This window comes from Phyllostomus discolor, chromosome 1, assembly GCF_004126475.2.
Source record: "Phyllostomus discolor isolate MPI-MPIP mPhyDis1 chromosome 1, mPhyDis1.pri.v3, whole genome shotgun sequence".
Classification (NCBI taxonomy): Eukaryota; Metazoa; Chordata; class Mammalia; order Chiroptera; family Phyllostomidae; genus Phyllostomus; species Phyllostomus discolor.
In genome coordinates this window covers 163,261,814-163,286,369 of record NC_040903.2, presented here as the reverse complement: position 1 = coordinate 163,286,369, position 24,556 = coordinate 163,261,814, and the positions used below count along the sequence as shown (strand labels likewise).

Here is a 24,556-nt window from a genome sequence, read left to right as displayed (position 1 = left end):
AAAAAAATCTTTTTGAGGGATAGGGTTATAAATTTTCCGTGATCTAAATAGAACACTGTAATAAATGGCACTTGAACCGCTGGACTATGCAACCTATATCCTGACCTGAAATCAAAGGGCTAACAATGTAGAACTTGCAGCCTCACAGGGTCTTTTCTTTCAGGGTATGGCAAAGTTTCCAAAATCCTAGGAAGATGTGAATTTTGTATCACGTAGACTTACTAAGGCAGAGTAAAAACTGGACCTCAGGAATAGGTAAGAATAAAGATAAAACATAGGTTTTTAAATTATTGAATTAGTTGAATATATTTTTTGCCTTTCAAGGTATTTAGTTTATTTAAGGAAATCTGATATATTTTATTATGATTTTTAATCAAATGTTTAAAAGAGTCAGGTTGTAATCACTGTAAACAATTTAAATTTTTTTCTGTGTTAAATCCATAAATTTTGATGACTTTGTTGAATAAGTAGTATGTGACTATTTGAGAAGTGTCAACAATTGCATTTAAAGAAATACTGCTTAATAAATTCCTAAGATCCTAAACTGGACATTGAACAATGCACAAATGATCATGAGTATTCCTCCCTAAGCACAACTGTCCATTGGACACTGAAGACCATCGAAAGGATAAAAACCAATTTGCCATCCCAGGAGACTCAGGAACATTTTTTTTAAAAGATTGTTGTTCAAGTAAAGATATCACATGCTCAATCTTTTCTATACAAATGGTGTTAATTTCTCTAATTTGGTGTAACTTGACTTTTGGATCACCCTTCCAGGGGTGGTGAAAGTTTTTGCTTCCTCAATTCCACTGCCAACCCAGAAATGTCAATTCCATACCTTTGGGCTCATCTGTTTTTCCTCCTGGGTTATCATCTTTTGTGGAATCCTTCAAGGTTCCATATTCCTTTTCCATCTTAGCTGCTTCTTGCTTGGTACTATCTGTTTCTTCATGACTCTGCATTGATGGCGCTGGAATCAGATTGTGCACTGATGTTATAACCCTACTCTGTTATCTATTTGTTAATTCCTAATGTAGAAATAAACTTTATTGAAAAGATGCAGAAACACTTTTTGAGCTGAAAGAGATCTCAGTGATTATCTACTCCAACTCCCTACTCCCATTTCACAGAAGAGGAAACTGATGCCCAGAGATGAGAAAGGTCAAAGTCACCTACTGAGTTAGCAGAAGAGCTGGGCCAACCCACTGGCTTTCTGGATTTTGGTGTAGTGCTCTTTCTCTTTTGCCACACTGTGTCATTAGAGTGTAAATTATTTTCCTTACTTTAATTAATATAGGCAATCAAGTGGGATATGTCAGGTCCCAAAGTAAATTTGAGTCTTGATTCCAAATGCAAATAAGTCTACAGTTGCCCAACCTCTCCTTTATGTTGTATTTTTTAAAGAACAGTTTATTACTCATAGAAGCAGCTAAGATTTGGGACTATAGCAGCTGTGTGGGCCTATGGCCACCTTCTAAGAATCTTCAATCAAGGTGCACATTGATTTTCAGTACTGCTTGGGACCAGATTTCTGTGCTGAGACTAGCCTCAAAGTAACCAAGGTTGTAGCTACTTAAATCTATGACTGGATGCCAGATTTTAAAACTTTTAAAAGTCTAAAATTCTTTATCAATGCTTATTGAAAGTTCATTATTTATCACTCAAAAGGGATGTTGTGCTAAAAGCTAAAAAAATCATTAAATAAGTCATACCTGGGAAAAGCTTGCTTATATTGTCAGTAAAATTTTTTTCTAGCTTGCTCTTGGTCTGAAGAGCAATCGTTTCATCCAAGTTTTCTGGAAGGAAGAGGGGAAGAAATATAATTTTAGTTTCTGAAAGATGATATCAAACTTCTACTAAAAATGTTTACATTTCACCAGAAGTATCGCAATAGCAATTCCACAATATTAACACTGCCAATAAGATGCTTTGACACAGATTTTATTTCTAGGAATCATAGATTCTCAGGGTAAAAAAGAATACTACTTGAGATCCTCAAGTTAAGCCTCCTACTCAGTTAACTGCAGAAGTTCCTTCCATATTTTTGTGGCCACTGCTAGAACATGCCCAGGGTTGAAACTTCTAGTGGATACCTGTGGTTTTGGCCTCCTCCACACCTTCCCATAACTACACCTTGATTTCCTGTTGGAGAACCCAGAGCTCTCTCATTCTCAGCACATTTAGTTCAAGTAGGGGCTGAATTAGCCATACCTGGCTCCTCAGTGTCTTCCATCCCCTGGGCTGCAGTGATTGGTTCAAGGAGAATAAACTGACTGAAGCCAGGCCAATGAAAGTCAGTGGTAGAACCTTTGGGAGAAAGAGGCTCTCTTTCCCTGTAGAACTGTTGTAGTGTGAGAATGTGAGATTGGGGTCATGCTAGCCATATTTTTCCTATAAGGAAACAGCTTGTCTGGAATAATTTAACATATGAAAAGTCAAAGCTGTGAGATGGAGAAGGATAGGCTCCTCACATGTTGCTGGGCTTCACAAACCTGAAGCCAGACCATCCCCAAACCTGGAATTTTCAGTTACATGAGACAATTAAATTTTCTTTTTGTTTAAGCCAAAAAGTTGGAATTTCCATCATTTAGGGTTCTCATTAATTCATGAGGCACCCAGTTCTATTGTTAGGTAGTCTTAGGCAGTGTTAATAATTTCCCTATTCTATCAGGATGAAATCTGTATCCTTGTCTTTGTTCTAACTTTGTGCTAACTTTGGCCTAACTAGACATGGGTCTAGACGGTAAACCGCCTCAAGGGAGACAATGCATTAAAATCCACACTCTTTGTATTCAGTTATTCAACCAGCCACATTCATCTCACTAATAGGGCTGGGTTTTCCTGCTATTTGCACACAAGCATTTATTTGCAATTAATATGTAAAGAATCCATTATTATGGATTGTGTTATTTCTCCTTCAGTAAACTTCTCCTTCTATCCTACAGCATGACTCTTTTGAAGAGATGCATTCTGTTTTATTTCAGGTAATATGTTGGTATATTTCCTTCCAATTTTCTATACATACATTCATTTTTTTACCACCAAGATTGAGGTTACATTTTAAATGGCTTTAAGTATTCAACAGCATATCATGAACATTTCCTCCTGTCATTAATCTTTATAAACAATAATTATATTGCATATGTAATAAACATACAATTATTAAACACACAAATATTTAAAAGTACAGTTTAAATAGTCTAACATAAGAATAACTAACTAATTTATTTTAGATGTTCCCTCTTATGGAGTATCTAGGTTATTTCCATTGTCTTGTTCCTATAAACAGTGCTGTCCAATAGAACTTTCTGCAATGATGGAAATAGTTAGTTTTTTATTGTTCAACAATGGTAGCCACCAGGTACATGTGGCAACTGGGCACTTAAAATACACCTAGTGTAAATGAAAAACTGGGTTTTAAATTTCGTTTAATTTTGATTACTTACAATTTTAATAGCAACATGTTGTTAATGATTGCCATATGCACAGCACAGCCATAAACAGTAGTGGAAATATCCACCTTGTTTATAAGCCTTGTGACATCTCTAATTTACTTCTATAGGATAAATGACTAAAATTTGGAAGTTCTGAGTCATGGAATATTGGTATGAAACAATGACTGGTTCGAAACAATGTCTTTGATCTACTGTTAATTGAGTAAGTAGGCCGAGAAGCACTGTGAATCCATTTTTTGTTAAACAAAAGAAAAGGAGAAATGACCTAGGTATACATGTGTGCCTACACACACACACACACAGAAAATATCTGGAAAGACCTGAACCAAAATGTTACATCACTGCCGGTATTGAGTGATTTTTTAATTTCCTTTTTTGCACTGAAAGATTTTTTTAAATAAATATGCTCTTTTATAATCAGAAAAAAATTGTAAAACTCTTTTTAAGTAGAAAAAAGGGAGTTCATACAGAATAATTCTACTTTGTCCCACGAGATGTTCTCTTCTATTTGTTTCTCCCTCCCTCACCCGAGATCAAAGGACTGTGAAGGCGTCTTGCCCAAAGGACATCAGGGGTGAGTGGTATTTGTTGATTAACTAAACCATGCAGGAAAATAAAAGACTTGAAAACAACAACAACAACTTACATGCAGTATCAAAAAACATCCAAGCTTATTTATAAAGTTCCAGGAATCAAGGATAGAAAAACGTTTTCTGTGAAGGGCCAGATAGTAAAGGAAGGTTTTTGGCTTTCAGGCCATAGGGTCTCAACTATTCAACTCTTCCACTGTACCACAAAAGCAGCCATGGATACTGAAACAAGCGTGAATGGCTACGTTGCAATAAAACTTCATTTACTAACACTGAAACAAGAGTTTTACATCATTTTCTTGTGTCACAAAATACTATTCTTGTTTTTATTTTTTCCAACTGCTTGAAAATATAAAAGCCGTTCTTTGCTTGGGTGCTATACAAAAACAGGCGATGCACCGGAGTTGGTCATGGGCAGGAGTTCACTGGCCCCGCTGCAGATAACCAAATCCATTACTGATACAGAAACTGAGGCATTGGCCTTCAGCCACATGACAAAGCTGGTCTCAGACAGAACTTCTGGTGCCCAGTCCAGTGTTCTTTCCTCCTTATCACCTACAGACCTCACTGGTTAAAATCAAGACTCTTTTAGTCCCAACATTCAAATACAATTGAAAAAAAAAGTCCGATTTTAATAAAATTGTCTCTGTCATGGAGATTATTAGAAACTATTAGCAAGACAAAATATAACAAATATGAAATGTTTGTACTCAAGCTGGATCAATAAAGATTAAAAGCTGAAAACTTTTGTTTAATTGTATTTGTATGTATTACCAAACTGGGCAATTCTGGTTACCCAGAGGATTCAGGGTATTTTGGCATAAATTATCAGATTACTGAAGTAATTACTACCAAATCCCTACCTCCCTTTGGATGATGAAAACTAAAACAGTGAAAACAAAACAGACAGGACTCTCACCCAAGTAGGAGACTCCTTCTTCTGGAGATATAGTGCCATACTTGACCATCATCTTCACAAAGTCAATCAGCGTTTTCATGATGGTAATCAGTGTTTCTTTCTCTTTTGCCTCTTTTTCTATATAGAAAGACAAAAATTTTTTTTTAAAAAAACTAGTGGAGTACAGCTTTACCTTTCAATGTCAGTTGATGAAGTAGAGCATCTTATTGAAATATTTCTCCCCACATTTATACTTAAAACCACTTGTATTTAATGTACAAAAAGCCTAAGACTTGATTGGGGCAATGTACAGGTATACTAAACTTTCCTAAAGTGGATAATTATTACTTCCCCCAAAAGATTTATTTGAATCTGAAATGCTTTATTAGTGGAGTAGATGACGGAGACAGTTTATGACCAAAGACAATGTGAACTCGAAAGGAACGTCAGGAGATCGGTGACCCAACAACTTTCCTCCACTCAGGCTGTACATGTGGGGAGGCAAGATCTAAGACTTCCGGCAAGATGGAGGAATAGGTGGTCGCACCGTACCTCCTCGTACAACCAAGATTAGAAAACCAATAATTTACAACAATAATTTACTATCAGAATAACACCCAGATCCGGCAGAGGATTTATCTGAATGGAAGTCGGGCAGCCAAGAAGTTGAAGTAGACGCGTTCATCTGGACCGGTAGGAGAGGACGAGCCGGCGGGCACGGGGCTGGCTCAGGTCGGCGGCGCGCGCGGAGGTCGGGGGAAGGTTTGGCGCGAAATCGGCGCAAAAGCCATCGGGTGCGTAAGAAGGCAGCGGTGATCCCTGAGTACGCAAGCTGCGGCTGGCAGACCCAGAGGGGCAGCGATTGTGGACCAGGGCAGAACTCGCGGCCCAGAAGCCCAGACAAGGGTCTGAGTCCAGGGGAACGGAACTACCACCATCGTTTTCTCCCGCCCAGCTCCCGCCCCGCCCCCACATATAACGTCACAATCTAGCGACCGGGTGCCCAGCCCCGGTGAGCACCTAAGGCTCCGCCCCCCACCGTAACAAGAGCAACCAGACCAAAAAAAAAAAAAAAAAAAGGAGAGACAGGGGGAAAAAAAAAACCATGTTTTCAACAGAGCAAATCAGTCCCCCAGGACTCATCCTTTTGAGCGACCAAGAATTAGCCAATCTATCAGATGCGCAGTTCAAAACACTGGTGATCAGAAAGCTCACGGAACTGGTTGATTTTGGACGAAATTTAGATGAAAGAATGCAGAATACCATAAAACAGATGCAGGAAGACACGCAGAGGAGAGCCAATAGTGAAAGGAAGGAATATGAGTCTCAAAACAATACAGTGGACCAGAAGGAAGATAGAATCAACCAAGCAGGAAAGCAGGATGAAATAAGAATTCAAAAAATTGAGGAAAAGATTAAGAGCATCCAAGACACCTTTAAACGTTCCAATATCCGAATTATAGGGGTACCAGAATCGGAAGGGGAAAAGCAACAGATTGAGCACGTATTTGAACAAATAATAAAGGAGAACTTCCCTAATCTGGCAAAGGGAACAGTCTTCCAAGAAATCCAAGAAGCTCAGAGAGCCCCAAAGAAGTTGGACCCAAGAAGAAACACACCAAGGCACATCATCATTACATTAGCCAAGGTAAAAACGAAGGAGAGAATCCTAGAAGCAGCAAGAGGTAAGGGGACAATCACCTACAAAGGAGTTCCCATCAGACTGTCAGCTGATTTCTCAAAAGAGACCTTACAGGCAAGAAGGGGCTGGAAAGAAATATTCCAAGTCATGAAAGACAAGGACCTACATCCCAGATTGCTCTATCCAGCAAAGCTTTCATTTACAATGGAAGGGCAGATAAAGTGCTTCTCAGATAAGGTCAAGTTAAAGGAGTTCATCATCACCAAGCCCTTATTTTATGAAATGCTAAAGGGACTTATCTAAGAAAAGAAGATAAAGAAAAGATATGTATAGTAAAAGGACAGCAAACTCACAAATATCAACAACCACACCTAAAGCAAAACCAAAAGAAACTAAGTAAACAATTAGAACAGGAACAGAACCACAGAAATGGAGGGCACATGGAGGGTTAGCAGCAGGAGGGTGGGAGGAGGAGAGAGGGGGAAAAGGTATAGAGAATAAGTAGCATAGAATGTACGTTGAAAATAGATAGGGGGAGGGCAAGAATAGTACGGGAAATGTAGAAACTAAAGAACTCATAAATATGACACATGGACATGAACTAAAGGGGGAAATGTGGGTGGGAGGGGGTACAGGGTGGAGGGGAGAGAAGGGGGGAAATGGGACAACTGTAATAGCATAATCAATAAAATATATTAAAAAAAAAGAACAGCTGCTTTCATTAATCAAGCTTAATATTTTAAATAAACACACACATATCTTTATTTTTAAAATGTAAAGTTTATTCTAACAGTTGTATATATTTCTTTCTACACTGTATTTCATTTGAAAGAATATATGTATACACTAAAAATATTGCAATAGTACAAAAGTAAGTAAGAGTCAAAGTAACATTCTCCTCCACCTCGGGGCTCCTACTCCCTGGGGGTAACCACTAGTAAGAGTTTCTTGGGAGCTTTTCATATTTGACACACTGTTCTGCATCTTGGTGTGACAAGATGGCCAATGATTCCATAGGAGTTCAGTAGATGTATTAATTCCAAAAGCAGAAAAGAATCTATTTCCACTTTTGAAGAGAAAAACTATGATGCTAGAGAGCTCATTTCCCCTATTCTTTTAGCTGCTATGAAGGATTTTCTCTACTCACTTTTAGCCTTTCCCCCATCTTTTCACCCTCCCCACACTTGAGGTTAGTAGCCAATAGGTATCAGTCTACACTTCTCTACCAATGGAGATTGGACATCTTTCTATTTTCTGCTCCCCTGGAACAGTGGAAGGCAGGGACCTGAGAAAAGCACTGGATCTGCAGACTCTCACTATCCCTGGAATTGGCTGTTTCAAGAGCTAGACTGAGGAGCGAGAGCGAGTAAGCCCATTGTGGGCTCTCATACTAAGCTACATTCCACAGCCTCATCTTTATCAGTATCAGAGATATTTTGGTTTTCTACCTGCTTTATTATTTCTCAATTGGTTCAGACCTTGAGTAAGAAAGATAGGCACTATCAAAGATGTCAGTGTAAGTATTTAAATTAAAAGTCTACAGATATAAAGGCAATATGGAATGGGGTCAAAGAACCTAAAAGATTAAAAACAAATAAAATGAGGAACACTCCATACAATGGAATCTTTAAAATACCATAAAAGTCACAAGGTTGGGAGAGAGAAAAGGTAGGAGGAAGAAGTGTGGGGAGATCTCTTGAAAAGGGGCTGGTAAATAACTTCAGCCATCCTATTAGTTACTCAAGGTCACCTCCATATAAGTATTTGGTATCATGCTGATGGTCTTCACTGACAAGAAGTGAGTCACCAGGATGACAGAGGTTCTCAGCTGGGCATCTGCCAGCCAGTGGGGCAAGATGGCTCAGAACAGACCCTCAGGATTACAAACCTTGCAGACACCAGTAGAGGGGCTGGTGCCGTCTGGCCACTGTCTGGAATTTAAAGACAAGGGATGTTGTTTAGTAATGAAAGTTCACTCTAAGGTCACTTCCTGGGGAAATATTGTTACATTTACAGAAACCTTTATTACAAATGCTCAGTCCAAGCCTGAATCTTTGAATAGGAAGAGGAAGAGCCATTGAGGCAGTGCAGGCCATCTGTGTGGACAGTATCAACAACAGAAACTTTGCCCAATGGTATCCTCCTCATAGATCAACCAAAAGTAGAGGAACTGAAGTCTTCAGTTAACTCATTTTGATACACATGTAAGAGAAAAGAGCAAGGCACATTAAGGACTTTGTTTTGAAAAAACATTATCATTTTCCAAGTGTGTTTTGAGCTCCTGACCTCCTTTAGTCCAATGTTTATTTCACTGTGAATCATTTGAAAGGGGAAGCTAAAAATATCTAAAAAGCAAAATTCTGAATCATTTAAAAATAATCAGTTATGGTCCACACACTGTTCCCACTAAGAAAAAAATGAATAAAAGCTTTAAAAAATATTTGCAATAAGAGTTGAGGCTGAACTGGGTCAGACAGGGACACTGATTCACCTCCCGCCCGCACCAGGTTCGCTCCAGTACCACGACCGCACACGTGCTCAGTAACTGTTTGCTGAGCAAATACATAAGCCATCTGTCAACAAGAGGATTAAATTGTCCAGAAACTCTGCCTTTCCTGACTACCCTTTTCTCAATATTTCCATGACTCGTACACTTTAGAAAACATGTATGTGAACTGTTGTTCCCCAGGTCACGATATATGTCATCGAGGATTCCATCTAGATACTGAAAACAGGAAGAGAAAGCCACCCACACATTTCCTGGAATTACTGTTTCTGTTCCACATGGTCAGAAAACAGTTTTTACCTGAATCGATGCTTTTCAGCAGTGCATAGAAGTTTGGGAAATACTGCAGTTCTTCAAAGTTGTCTTCACTGTAGGTTTTAGTTCTCCTTTCTAAGCCATTTGTCAAGGTTAAGGTGTTAGATACGGTTTCATCATTTTCTCCATTAGCAAAACCATCCTGAATTGCTGCCATTGGAGTCTCCGGTGGGAATTTAAAAATCAATAAAAAATAAACATTTTGTTAGAACTAATGACACTCCAGCTTGGTTCTTTCCTCTCTCCTGCCCTTGACTGTAGGAATACCTCCTCCTCCGCCTGCTCTGCAGGATCAAACTAGAAACATGAAAAAGTCATTGGGACATAGAGACTGAAGACCCTGGATCCTGCTCAGCAGAGAAGTAGGGAATTTCTAGGTTTCTGCTCTGACCGAGTTCCCCTCCATCAGTTCTCATGAGTGTTTCCTGGTAAAATTGCCTCTCACCAAGCTGGGGTGGGGCTGGGGAAATTTGAGTTCACAGACTCTTACTAAGAAAGATGGTGCAAGGTATAGGAAATCTTGTCAGAGTACCTAAAACTAGTAGAGCAGTCACACCATGGAGGTTTCTGCGTAACATTTTAAGGACTGTCTTGTCTAGAAGGGTGCACAAGACTCCTTTACCTAGACCTGACCCATGTCTGGGGTTCTCATATTAATGACCCATTCTCCACTCAGTGAACTAAACAGAAGTTTATAAGCTTTTTTTTCTTCTTTCTTTTACTTTTCTTCCATTCAATCAATCAGTAGCCCTTTGGTCCTACTTTCAAAATTTATCCCAAATTTGTACATTTCTCTTTTTCTCCTTACCCAACTCTAGCCCATGCTGCCTTTACCTCTTACCTTTTAACTGCTACACCACCCACCTACAAACTATTCCTCACACTGCATCTTCCACATTTGTATCCAGAGTAGTCTTTTTAAAAAACTAATCATGTAACTCCTTTGCTTATAATCTTTTAATGTTTTTCCATCATTATGATAAAGATCAGAATCCGTAACAGGCTCATAAGGCCCTGCCCGGCCTGGCCTGCCCTGGCCTGGGTCCACTTCCCAGTCTCATCTCTCATTGCTCTCCCTCCACAGTGCCAGCCTGCGCTTGTTTTAGTTACTTGGATACTCCATATGTCCTTCTTTACATGCTGCCTTTCCTGGTCACGAGTTGAGTCATTCAGCTTTCAGTTTTCAACTCAAGTCACTTCCTCAGGGAAGCCTTCCTTGAGCCTAAGGCCAGGATAGGTTCCTTTTTTTATAAGGACTCATAGAACCATGTTTCTTTCCTCAGAGCACTTAATGCAGTTGTAGTTAGAATACATGACTATTTGAAGACCATCTACCTCTTCCATTAGATCTTAAGCTTCTTGAGAGCAGGGGTTGTGTCTTTTTAAATGGGCATTATATCCCCAGTGCTTGTACACAATTGGTACCTCAATAAATATTTATTAAAGAATGTTTCATTTGCATTGATGCATTTAGATAACATGAGTGAACAGGTGAAGAACATGGATATTTTAGAGATTGGAAACAAGGAGTACATACTTGGAGTGAAAAAAAGTGAAAATTGTTATGTCAGTTTCAGTTCAGACTTGTAAGCTTGAGTGAAAGTCATAAGTTCTTTGACAAACCTAGAAAGATTTTTACAGTGGGTAGATCTTCAAAAACTGTTTAAAAAGATGGCAGCTCATGGGAATTGGAGGTAAGGGAGAACGAAGGAGAGGTTTCAGACTACCTACTAACAAGAAACCAGACCCATTTTCTGTGTTCTAGCCTCCTCTAAGGCAGGGGTATAGAAGCTTATATAGATGTTTTCCTTGTATTTGGGGTAGGATGTTGAAGGGAATATGAAGCCATGGGGTGTGGGTGCTCTGGTGGAGAAAAACCAAAGAAGAGGTGAGGAGTTTGATATCTTCCTATCATTAGCTCCATCTAGAGTTTTAAAGAGAATTGAAGAAAGAGACAAAGATTTCAGAGCAAAGGGCTCCAGCAAGGAAAAGGAAGAATGAATGACTGGTCTAAGTAAAGGAACACAGACAGACCTCTGAGCCAGTGAAAGAAGGCAGGAGAAGGTGAGAGAGCACAGGGTAGAGCAGAGGCAGCATCAGGCAGCTACCTCTGGGGAATAGAAATGCTGGTATGGCAGAAGATCAAATCAACCTGGCTTCTAGATTTTTTTAAATCTGGGGGTACATATAACGATATCCACAGTGAACAGGAGTTGGATACCAAAAAAGCTTGGAAATATTTAGTTTCATTACACTAGGATTATACAAATAGTTATGTGAAATATCCATTTTACATAATATCATGTTATTACACTGCAGGGTATAAGATGTAACCTTTATTTTTAATATAATATCACACATATGTCTAAATTATTGTCAAAGTAGAGTTCATTTATATCTTTTAACTTACTAGTACTTCATCAATATTTAAGTTGGCTAAAAATGTCACATAACCCAAATCTTCTTTGGCTCCAAGTGAGGTACTGATTATATACAGATCGTGTTAATTATATACAAACACAAGTATACACACACAAACTCATGGCCATGCACATGTATGTATACATATGTACATAGCATATTCATGTACATTCACATATACATACCACTTTCTCTGGTATTTTTCCAGTCTGACTCTCAGTCTTGCTTGTGGGTTTATTGGCTCTCTCCTCATAACTGTTGGCTTCCTTAGAGATTAATTTTTGTAAAACCTCTGCCACTTCATCTTCCAGTGTGTGTGCCTGACTTTCTGTGATCTGTTATAAAGAGTCAAAACATATGGTAAAAAAAAATCTAGACTAAACTGTAGTTGAACACATTTTTAGAAGACAAGAGTACCATATTTTTCGGACCATAAGATGCAGCTAGGTTTTAGAAGTAGAAAATAGGATAAAAGTTTTGAAGCAAAAAATGTGGTAAAATATTTAATAACATAAATAACATAATATTTCACCAATATAAATGTAAACAGAACTCAACAGCAGCATTAACAACCATTATTCCTCCTAAATGTGAGGGGTGGGGGGGTGCATCTTATAGTCCAAAAAATTTTATGGTGTTTTCTGATCTCTCTTCTGGACAACCCTTGTTTATGCCTCCCCACAGGTAGGCCTTCACAGTGAGTGACCGGCACTCCTGGGATGAAGTATCTTGGGCTCATGGTACAAGTAGTCAGGCTTGTCTGTTGAAACCCACAGAACACTTACTTTGAGACACTTCTTGACCATTATTTCTCAATCCTCAGCTGCAAGTCAGATAACCTGGAAACCTACAAATTCGGCACCCTACTAAAGCCTGCCAGGGCTGTGTAGGACTGGGGAGCCAAGCTGAAGCAGGCTCAAATTGGATTGCTTTGTTTCCCAAACATAGCATGCCTTTGTTCATGTTATTTCCTTCTCCTCTCACAATGTCTTTTACTTAAGCTGGTTAAACCCTAAGCATCCTTCTAAGCTCACTTCAAACACCTCCTCCTCTGAAGATTTTCCTTATAGCTCAACTGGATATAATCCATCCTCTGACAAACTAAACTGATCTTCTGGTTCTTATGCTGCTTCCATTGTATGCATGTGTGTAATTGTCTAATTCCTCTGATAGACTATAAATTTCTAGAGGGAAAGAACAGTGCCTAGTATAAAGGAGATGCATTATAAACATTTGGCTATTTGAAGCGAATGACTTGGCTTCATAGCATACTCCAAACTGTACTACGGATTTGGTTTATTCTCATGCATATGACTCACTAGACCAAGATTCAGAAGTTTAGAGACGATCTTGTCAAATACTCCTCTGTCATTTTCCTCGTAAATCCTGGTAGCAATTTTCTGGACGATGTCTTCAGCGGTTAAAGGAGTTCCATCTAGTTGATGAAGGCCATCTGGATCATCTAGGCAGAGCAATCACAATTTCACATCCTGGTGAAAACATATATCTATTTCTCGGATCATGTGAAATTTCTAATCTATACCTTGCTCTTGTATACTTAGATATGCTTGGAATATATTTATAGTGGTGCTTGGCCCACATAAACTCTTGGTTTGAAATAAAGTTTGACTTCAAGTGAAGAACCTAGGATGACAGTGGAAATTCTGAGAGCCTCTTAAGTAATTATAAGAGGCAGAAAAATCTGAAGTCAATATTACTAATAATACAAACAATATTATACTTTTTATTTTTATAGTATGCCATATTTATCTAATATACCATATTGTTTACAGCACCCTTTTATATATTATATAATGATATTCCATTTCCATGTAAGGAGTAGATTAGTAGTATCCACATATGTACTTCATTTGCAGGCAAATTCCTGGGCTGAGAGTGGGGGCACCTGCTTCACACTCAGAGTATGTACTGAAGGTTTTATGACTTACCTGGAATAAGTGTTTACTTCTAAGTGAACATGTGCCAGAGTGCCTTTATATAAAGCAGCTTAATGTGACAAGCCTCTTTCTCCAGAGAATAGGGAACTTATTTTATGTGCCTGGAATTTAAACTTTTAAAATGTGACAACCGATCTGCACAAAACGGTATGTAAATCTGTGTAAATCTCTGCAGAGAATATTGCAGATATGTATCCTTCCCTTTCCTGGGAATACTTTTCGCAGCATCACTTCAGGGAAGGGAGGAGGTGACAGGGTTGGTGACAGGAAGCGTTGTACCTCATCCATGGAGAACTCCCAGCAGTTTGCTCGTTCATTTGCTTTTCCAGTCTATATCACATGGAGCAGTATATTCATATGTGCAAGTCTGTGAGGCACTTAACTGCCCTTGCCACCTCTAGGCAGATTGCAAAAATGAGAATTTTAGCCCCAGTGATGTGTATTGTTATCTATGTATCATTGGATCACTGTAGAAGAATATTATAAGAGTATCTATTTCATGGGTTGGTAAGGATGAGATGAAATAAGATGTAAAAGCACCTTTTCAATTACAAAGTACTTTGTGAAAGTTATTGTCATATTAATAACAGATAGTGAATTTGTACCTGAAATCAAGGAACTGTAATTATCTTCTAGAGAAAATAAACATTGAATCCCTGGCCAAATTCTGCCCAAATAATGTTGACCATATTCACTTAAAGAAGGAAGAACCTAGTATTTCTTTTCTAATGCTGCCCTTTTCTTTCATGGTTTCTGGGGACTTGAGCAAGAAATTTTGTTCTTGGTCTGTCCAGATTTTATGGAGATGAAAGTATATGAAGCTTCAGGCAGACTATTTTCTTGTTTGGAAAGAAGCTGAGGAAAATAAGTAGGGGGAGTATGCCCAGAGGACAGGACGTTTTCTGGCAGTGTATTGGAATAGATGAGCTGTTGACCACCCCATGAACTCTGACCCCTTTGAGCCCTGTAAATGCCAGTCAACCATGAACACAAAAGCCCTAATAAAGATTCCGTGAAATCAGTTTCCCTCCTGGCTGACTTAAAATTGGGTTTATCATCTGTTTTGTTTGTTTGCTTATTTATTTGTTTTTCAGGAGCACAGACCCATTATCAGTTAGGTCTGCTTTTTCCCACTTGTGGGCTGAAGGCCAGACTCTTGGGAACTAGTGGAGCAGAAACTGCCCAGGTCTATGCAGAGGCGGAAGAATATATTCTTCTTTCCACTTATCCCTCAGGATCTGAAAAAGGAAGACTATTGGTAGTCTTCCTTTTTCAGTTGTGATCCTGAGGGATAAGTGGGAAGGAAAACAAATAACTGAGATGACTGTTTTTCAGTTCATTTACTTCTCATCAGGGAGATCATTAGCAACACTCAAGAAATAGCCTCTTTCTTCTGCTGCACTGCTGTATTGTTTGAGCCAGGAGCTTAGGCCTCCCCTAGCAGAGCTTTGCTAGATGAGGTTAATAATTGAGCAGTTGGACCTTGCTCCTCGCCTTCTACTGATTTCCCCTGGCTCCTCTAAAGTGGACAGAATACCCAGAATGATCTCTCCGACATTCATGAAGGGATAGTTCACCCTCCTGTGCAGACCATTAAGGGAAAGCCAAACATGAGGCCAACATTTGTAACTTTCTTTAAGCAGCTATAACATTCTAAGTGAATACAAAAGGACCATGTTCTGCCTGGTTATGTTTTGCCCAGTTATGTTTTGAATCTCCAGCATCTAATATGGCATTTGACATTCACTTGCTCAATCCATTTTCATAAAAGTCTTAATGTGGGCCAAAACTGGAAATAGAGTGATGAATAGTTTAGTCATGGTCCCTAAGTACACCAAGCTTATTTTCTAGTTCAGCGATTTTCAACTGGTGTGCCACAGAATTTTTAAAACATGCAATACCTGACTATTTAGACAGGGACACTGACCTCCTTTCCCTTAGACTATCAAATAAAAAAATGACAACAGCCAATACAACAATAGCCATTGGGTATAAATGAACCAAAGTTATACTTAATTTTTCTTGTCAGATAGACAAAAAATATAACATATTTTTGGGTTTGCTGCAGAATTTTAGTAATTAGTTTATATGTGCCATGAGATGAAAAAGGTTGAAAATCACTATCTAGTTCATAGTCTGGTACATAGTAAATGCTCAACGAACATTTGTTTGGTGAATGTACACAGAGGCCTGAAAGCACTATTGCATAAAATAAACTTGGAAAATATCCTGAATCTTACATACTGCAGAACACACTGAAAAGGAGAATTAATGGCCCCTGTAGCCCATTTGGCGGTTTCCTAAAGATGTGAAACACCCTATAATACAGTATAGTATAGTATTACTATACTATAAGGCCATAGTAATCAAAACAACATGACACTGGCACAAAAACAGACACATAAATCAATGGAACAAAATAGAGATCCCAGAAATAAACCCACACCTTTATAGTCAATTAATATTTGACAGAGGAAGCAAGCACATACGATGAGTTAAAGCTAGTTTATTCAATAAATAGTATTGGGAAAACTTGGACAGATATGTGAAAAAATAAAACTAGATCATCTTCTTACACAACACAGAAGAATAAATTCAAAATAAATGAAACATTTAAATGTTAGACCTGAAACCATAAAAATTATAGAAGAAAACATAAGCAGCAAAATCCCAGACATTGCTCATAGCAATATTTTATCATATATATCTCCCAAGGCAAGGGAAACAATAGAAAAAATAAACAAATGGGACTTCATCACACTAAAAAGTTTTTGCACAGCAAAGGAAATCATCAATAAAATAAAATGACAGCCTACAGAATGAGAGAATATATTTGCTGATATATCTGCTAAAGGGTTAAATCCCAAATTTATAAAGAACTTACAAAACTCAACACCAAGAAAACAAACAACCCAATTAAAAAATGGGCAAAGGACCTGAATAGACACTTCTCCAAAGAGGACATAAAGATGGCCAACAGATATATGAGAAGATGCTCAACATCACTAATTGTCAGAGAAATGCAAATTAAAACCACAATGAGATACTATCTCATGCCTGTCAGAATGCCTATCATCAATAAATCAACAAACAGCAAGTGCTGACAAAGATATGGAGAAAAAAGGAACACTTTTGCACTCTTGGTTGGAATGCAGATTGGTGGAGTCACGGTGGACATAAAGAAATTAAAAATGGATTTGCCTTTTGACCCAGAGACCCTACTTCTGGGAATATAGCCCAGAGAACTCAAAACACTAATTCGAAAGAACATGAGCACCCTGTGTTCATTGTAGTGTTATTTACAATTGCTAGGATATGGAAGGAGCCTAAGTGTCCATCAGTAGATGAGTGGATAAAACAACTATGAGACATTTACACTATGGAATATTACTTGCCCATAAAAGAGAAGAAAATTTTACTTTTTTGAGACAGTATGGATGGACCTGGAGAACATTATGATAAGTGAAATAAGCCAGTCAAAGAAAGACAAATACCATATTATTTCACTCATATGTGAAACCTAATGAACAAACTGAACTAACAAGGAAAACTGGGACAGACTCATAGATGGACAGCAAAATGACAGCTAGTAGGAGGGAGGTTAGTGGGTGGAGGGATTGAGCAAAAAGGTAAAAGTTCTCATGGACATGGACAATGGTGTGGTGGTTGATGAGGAGAGGGGATATAAGGGGGCTAAATGGTAATTGGAAAAATACAGTAAAAATTAAATAACAAAAAGAAACAGAAAAAATTTGACAGATACAGGATGTAAAATTGATAAGATTGGTGGATTATAATTTGAGAGGCGAGGAAAAAGAGAAATAGTTTGATTTCTAGATTTCTGTCTTGAAAAACTGCATTGCCCTAACTGGTGTGACTCAGTTGGTTGGGTATTATCCCACAAAACAAAAGGTCACTGGTTTGATTCCCAATCAGAGCACATGCCCAGGTTGTGGGTTTGGTCCCTGGTCAGGATGCCTGTAAGAGGCAACTGATCAATGTTTCTCTTTCACAGTGATGTTTCTCTCCTTCTCTTTCTCCATCCCTTCCCCTGTCTCTGAGAATAAATAAATAAAATCTTTAAAATAAAAAGAACAATTGCACAGTAGTAGTGTCTTTCTTAGAGAAAGAGCACTTTAAGAGGGCTAGGTTGTAAGATGTACAGATATGAGATTAATCTTAGCCATGTTAAGTTTGAGCTGCTTCTGAGACTTCTAAAGCAAGTTATTAAGTAAGTAGACTGACATATGTGTCTACATAGCTGAGGTCTGCCCAGAAAAAGTCCATCCATTGTTAACATAACAAGAATGGTTTGCGCCTCACCTGGATAATTTGATGTTTCGTCAAAAACTCTGCAAGAGATATGATGCAGTAGCAGATGTGTTGTAATGATAAAGCTCTTAATCACCAATTGGCCATAGCTGTGGCCTTCTGAACAATCTGAATAGTTCCCATGGAGGAATGTTCAATTTAATGCAAAATTCGATGCAGATTAGTTGCTGTACTTGCTCAGTCATTTTGAATGTGATAGCCACCAGTTCACATGCTCAATGGTGTTTACTGAGTCCATTGACTAGTAGAGTGAAGTTGTCATTGTTTACACATGAGCAATCTAGTCCACTCTCTTTGGTTGCCAGCTTACATCGATGTCACACAAACCATTCTCATTATATTAACAATGGCTGCATTCTTTCTGGATAGACCTCATTGTATCTGTATATATGTATGTATGTATGTATGTATGTATGTATCTATAGCTCAGAAAAGTCTATACTAATGATATGTTACAGCAGGATAGAGATGGTAACTGAAGCCATGAAAAGGTTAGAATGACCTAGGGAGAAAGGCTATAGCTAGAAAGAGAACCCTGAACAGAGAGTAATGGGTATTTCACCTTTGGGAAGTGGGTGTTTTGTTGATTCAATCATTTGAGAATTATAATATTTTGTTGGTACTAATAGTTAAAATATTACATCTTAAATAGCATAAAATATAGATTTAAATTTTTTTTCAAAGCATCAGTAAAGGGACCTTTAATGAAAAAATAGAATTTGGACTTCTGTGGAGCTGGGGCTTTGTATACTGTTAGTAAATTTGGGCTTTTTCTCAGTTTTGGACCTGACTAATCCATGATTATGAGTCTATTTTTTAAGGTATAGTACTTTCTCCTCACCCATAATTGGAAATGCCAAATTAGACAAACAGGTAGCAATTATTTTCCTCATTTACCTTGAAATTTCTGGTCCAGTCCACTCTTAGTTGAATCATAATCGTCAATTAGTCTTCGATTTTTGGTTGAATCAACATCTTCCATGTTCAATTTATTATCATATGGGGAACTTCTTATGGATTGTCTTTCTTTTTCAATTTTTTCCTTTTCTGTTATTGCCTTTAGCAGGTTCAAGTTATCAACAAAGGAATAATTGCTTTCACTTGGCTTGTTTTCTGAAAGAAAAGCCCCCAAACCCAAAACATTCATTTTAGTTAAGGTTTTCATAGCCTACATCATGTAAATTAATATCAATATACTTTCTTTTTACCTGGAGAGTATGTTTGTTTAATCTTGTCTGCTTCTGCTTCAGCAATCTGTGAAACAAACAGGAGATAGACCTGGTTTTAAATCATTGCTCTACCACTTACCAAATATGACAGCTAAATGATTTAATCTCCATGGGATTTGGTTTTCTTGTTTGTAAACTATAGATAATAATTTCTATATCAAAGTATTGTCATAAGGATTAAATGAGGTAAAAAAGAGCAGATGGTCTATAACTATTAATCCTCTTCTCCTACAATATTGGTGAAAAGTAAATCCCTGATAAATCAAGCAATCCTACAATAGAGTGGATGTGATGTGGACCTCACTGGGTTATTATACAGTCAACTCTATAATACAGATACTACATAGATATTATGAAAATTGTATTTCCCATCCTAGTTTCTGTCAATTTATCATTAATCTCCTGAAGTCTGTGAATTCAAAATGGCTAAAATGTCACAGCATAATTACATTAAATTATAGCAACTAAAATAAATAGAAATAGCATGTATATTTTTTATTTTTGACTTACCTGTTCATTCAGAGGTCTTTCTGCACTTAATTCTCTATTATGTACAGGCTTGTCTAGAATAAACATACAAATATAAATTTAATTGTGCATCGGAAAGACATAATATGTCTCCTAAGAAATAAAATTTTCACAAAGAAAAACAAATATTAGCAGACATATTTTGGATAACCATGAAACAAAATTATGTATTAACAAATATTATTAAGATTATACAATAACAATGAGCATCATGTTATCTTGCTTATTGTCCTGTTTATTTCCTGAGTTAACTGAATTACACTTTTTTTCTTACCAGAAACTAACATATAGTTCTACCACTTGGCTTTCCAGCTGTTTTCAACTAGACAGACCATAATTTGGATTGGTATTATAAGCACATTAAAAGCTTTTAACATATACTGTACCTGTTATGAACAGAGTATCTGAGAAAGATTGTTAAGGCAACTAGAAAAAAAAAAGCCTCTTTATTAGGCAGAAAAGCCACCCTCTCCCAATTTCAAAACAAAATCTTTCAAAACAATCCAGATTATTGCTCCATTATACAAAAAGTGAGGGAAGAGATATGTCTCTAAATTCGAAATGATTTCTCTGTCAATATGCACTGATCTGATCTGATCAGAAAAAGAGGCAAGGTGATTTACAGCTCACGTATATTGCCCAGCTTCGCCTTTTCGTGGCGAATAAAGGGGAGGTGGGAAGGAAAGTGGCCACGTACCTTGGATGCCTCCCGGTTTGGGGAAAGCTTGAATCGGGCTGCTGTGGACCACCAACACCAGAATCCAAGTGCCGGTCCACAGGAACCCCATTCTTCGCTCCTGGCTTCAGAAACAGCCTGGCGCCGGGGTCCCGGGGCTGTAGCTTTTGTTATGAATGAAAAAGAGGACTAACGACAGGAAGAGCAAGAGCGCGGAGGGCGGGCGAGGGGAGGGAGAGTGGTGGGAACCCTGTGGCGCGCGGAGCTGGACGCGGCTCCGGAGGGAAGGTTAGCAAGGCTCCGGGCTCTGAGTCCGGTCTTCAGGTGCAAGGGAGCGCTGTCCGCCCCTTGGGTGCTGAAGTTCCTGTGACGAGAAGCCGGCCGCGGATCCGCTAGGGCGTAGCCTCACTCCCTCTCTCCTGGAGAGGAAGTGAGGAAGGAAGCGCATGCTCCCTGCAAGGCAGAGGCGGGAAAGGATGGCGTCAGCGGCTCCGACGCTACTCCAATCTCCTGGGAAAGGGATGAGGGGGAGGGTGGCAGATCGGCTAGCGTACTTTCTGTGCCGCAGTCCCAGGGCTGCGCCTTGCAGCTGATCCAGGGCTGATCCAGGGCTGATTCAGGGTCACCTGGATCACCGAGAGCTTGGACATCATCGTGCTAATTCCCCAAGTAAACGCTACTTCAAGGACCAAATGCCTTTTCTGCCCGTGCACCTGTCAAGGAAAGCTAGGTAACCTGTGTGAAGGGTTCTGCTTTGGGATTATTCTGGGATATCTGCACCAGAATCCCTTTCCATTGCACCTTCTACTGAAAGGTAAATATAATCCCTAGAAAGCCCTGCTTTTTGTAATTGGGTTGACGTATCAAGGGTCTCTTGGTGCACTTATTTGTGTCTCAGTTCCATGGAGTTCTTTTAATGGGAAAATCAAGAAGCATTCTTTCTGATAGATTGCTGCAACACACTCTCAGTTTCCTAGATGCTGAAACAACTTAAAAAAAATCATTGCCTGTTCCCCTAGAGCGAATAGCCTCACATTCCTGGATAGCTGGTCAGCAAGGGCCAGTTTTATTCTAAAATTACCCATTCTCACCAAGGGAGACAGCTGCCCCTTCCCCACCACCACCATCTAAAAGTAAACAACAACAATAACAACAACAACAACAACAAAACAAACAGCTACACTTCTGTAAAATTCTTCCCCAGGACTCAATTTTGCCTAAAAACCTGGTTGTTTCAGGGGACCTTGAAGAGAGGGGACAGTAATGAAAAAGCATTTTTGATCATAATTAGGTCAAGGAGGTACTCCCTGTGTTTTGAAAATATTCCCAGAAACCTAAGATTATTATGTAATAAAGGGCATTTAAAGATGAAAGCAAGGAACACTGCTGTGAGCAGGGTGCTGAATAAGCTCTTTAGTCTAATTTTGAAACTACTTGGACACTTTCCTTTGGACTGTAGCATGCTGGGAACCAGACTGAATAACAATGAAAAGAGAAGGATTCAGCACAATCAGGCCTTTGATTTCTGCACCCCTGCTTTCCAAGGAGCAAGTCAGTCATTCAAGTAACTAAAAACAAATAAAAAACAAACTAACAAACAAATCTCCCTCCTCCTGGAGGTTGTTGAGTTTGGAAATCACTCATGTACTTCCTTTAAGAACCTAAAGAGTACTTTTTATTGATTATGCTCTTACAATTGTCCCAATTTTCCCCTTTTGCCCCCCCTCTACCTAACATCCCCCAATATCCTCCAGTGAAACCTTCCCCTTTGTCCATGAGCCATGCATATAGTTTCTTTGGCAACTCCATTTCCTATATTTGCTCTTAACATCCCCCTGACTATTCTGTAACTACCAATTTGTACTTCTTAATCCCTTCACTTTTCCCCCATTTCCCTAGACTCCCATCCCTACTGACTACCATCCCAATGTTCTCCATATCTGTTATTCTGTTTCTGTTCTGCTTTTTTGCTTAGTTTGTTTTATAGATTAAATTGTTAGTAGATATGTATTTATTGCCATTTTAATGTTCATACTTTTGATCTTCTTTTTCTTAGATAAGCACCTTCAACATTTCATGTAATAATGGTTTGGTACTGATGAACTCCTTCAGTTTTTTTTCTTGTCTGGGAAACTCTTTATCTGCCCTTCAATTTTAAATGATAGCTTTGCTAGATACAGTAATCTAGGTTGTAGGTCCTTGCTTTTTATCACTCTGAATACTTCTCATCGATCCCTTCTATCCTGAAGTTTCTTTTGAGAAATGAACTGACGGTCTTATGTGGATGCCACTGTAGGTAACTAACTGCTTTTCTCTTGCTGCTTTTGAGATTCTCTCTTATCTTTAACCTTTGGCATTTTAATTGTGATGTGCCATGAAGTGATCCTCTTTGCATCTATCTTGATTGGGACTCCCTTTGCTTCCTGGACTTGCATGTCTATTTCCTTCACCAAATTATGGATGTTTTCTTTCATTAATTTTTAGAATATGTTTTACATTTCTTGCTTTCTCTCCTTCTTCCAGCACCACCAGGGTGGGAATGTTGGTATTCTTGAAGTTGTCGCAGAGTATCCTTACACTATGCTCATTTTTTTGGATTCTTTTTTCTTCTTGTTGTTCTGTTTGGTTGTCTTTTGTTTCCTTATGTTCCAAATCATTGATTTCATTCTCAGCATCATCCGCCTTACTATTGTTTCCCTGTAAATTCTTCTTTAACTTAATTAGTGAACACTTTGTTTCTGACTGGATCTTTTTTATGCTGTTGAGGTCCTCACTAAGTTCCTTGAGCATCCTTATAACCAATGTTTTGAACTCTGCATCTGATAGATTGCTTATCTCCATTTTGTTTAGTTCTTTTTCTGGAGTTTTAATCAGTTCTTTTATTTGGGCCATGTTTTTTTGTCTCCTCATTTTAGCAGCCTCCCTGAGTTTGTTTCTATGTATTAGGTCAAGCTGCTATGACTCCCTATCTTGGTAGTATGGCCTAATATAGTAGGTGTCCTATAGGGTACAGTGGCACACCCTCTCCTATCACCCTAGCTGGGTACCTGAGGTGTGCCCTTTGTGTGGGCTGAATAAATCCTTCTCTTGCAGTCAAGCTTTGATTGATATTAGCAGGTCAATGGGAACAATTTACCCAGGCCAGTCAGCTGCAAGGACTGGCTGTGACCACTGATCACCAACCTCCCCCCTCCACAGAGGATCAGTTGTGCAGGGGCAGAGTTGTGGTGCTCTGATGTGGTCTGTCACTGTCCAATGGGTGCAAAGGCTCTGCAGTTTCCTGGGTGGTGCAGGCCAAGGTCAGCTCCCACCTGTATTTTGCCTGGGGCCATCCTTCCTGGGCTATAAAGGAATCTGATATGGCTGCTATTTGTGCTTGGTTTAGAGATTCCCAGGCTAAGCAAAGCTGTGCATTTAGGCTGGCTGGTGCTTGTGCTGGGCCTGAGGCTACTTAACAAGAGGTATGGGGACTTGGGACTCACTGAGGCCAGCTGTTGCTTGTTTGGGAGGATTTGGAAAGTTGTGAAACATGAGCCAAGACCTGTAATTCATATGGAAAAGTCTCTGTTAACAGCTTGAGTGTGCCCATAATTTGGGTGGAATGGAGTCTTAGGGGATCTCCAGGGGATCTAAATGGTATTAGCCAGGTCAATGGAGTCTCAGATATGGCACCTAACTGCTGGCAATGTGGCTCCATGGGGGGAAGGCTCAGAAAAAGAACAGTGGCCTCTGCCTGCCTTTCTGTCTTGGAGAAAGCTGTCCCCGAGCTCTTGCCTTGATGCCAGACACTTCTTTCCTGTGTGCTACTGGTGCCTTTCAAGCTGCTACCCTGAGAGAGTGAGTCTGAGTAAGTCCGTGTATGAGTTCTTTAAAAGGAACTGCTTGACTACTCCAGAAATTTCTTCTACTGACTCAGTCCCCACTGGTTTCTGCAGCCAGAAGTTATGGGGACTTATATTAATGGCACAGGTACCCTGGGTTAGGGGACCTGGAGGGGCTGGTG

At 39.0% G+C, this 24,556-nt stretch overlaps 1 protein-coding gene across 1 annotated transcript in view; it reads right to left on the bottom strand.

Moving 5' to 3' along the window:
* The window catches only part of SCG3 (secretogranin III), a 40,060-nt gene extending 18,982 nt beyond the window's left edge, over positions 1–21,078 (bottom strand). The window contains exons 1-10 of the mRNA XM_028508080.2: positions 20,575–21,078; positions 19,860–19,912; positions 19,329–19,374; positions 19,018–19,233; positions 13,150–13,292; positions 12,016–12,165; positions 9,395–9,572; positions 4,968–5,084; positions 1,716–1,799; positions 842–973 (exon numbers count right to left, since the gene is read on the bottom strand). Coding sequence (XP_028363881.1) covers positions 842–973; positions 1,716–1,799; positions 4,968–5,084; positions 9,395–9,572; positions 12,016–12,165; positions 13,150–13,292; positions 19,018–19,233; positions 19,329–19,374; positions 19,860–19,912; positions 20,575–20,665 — 1,210 coding nt within the window. The 5' untranslated portion in view covers positions 20,666–21,078. The remainder of the gene's footprint in view (positions 1–841; positions 974–1,715; positions 1,800–4,967; positions 5,085–9,394; positions 9,573–12,015; positions 12,166–13,149; positions 13,293–19,017; positions 19,234–19,328; positions 19,375–19,859; positions 19,913–20,574) is intronic.
* Positions 21,079–24,556: the final 3,478 nt, after the last annotated feature.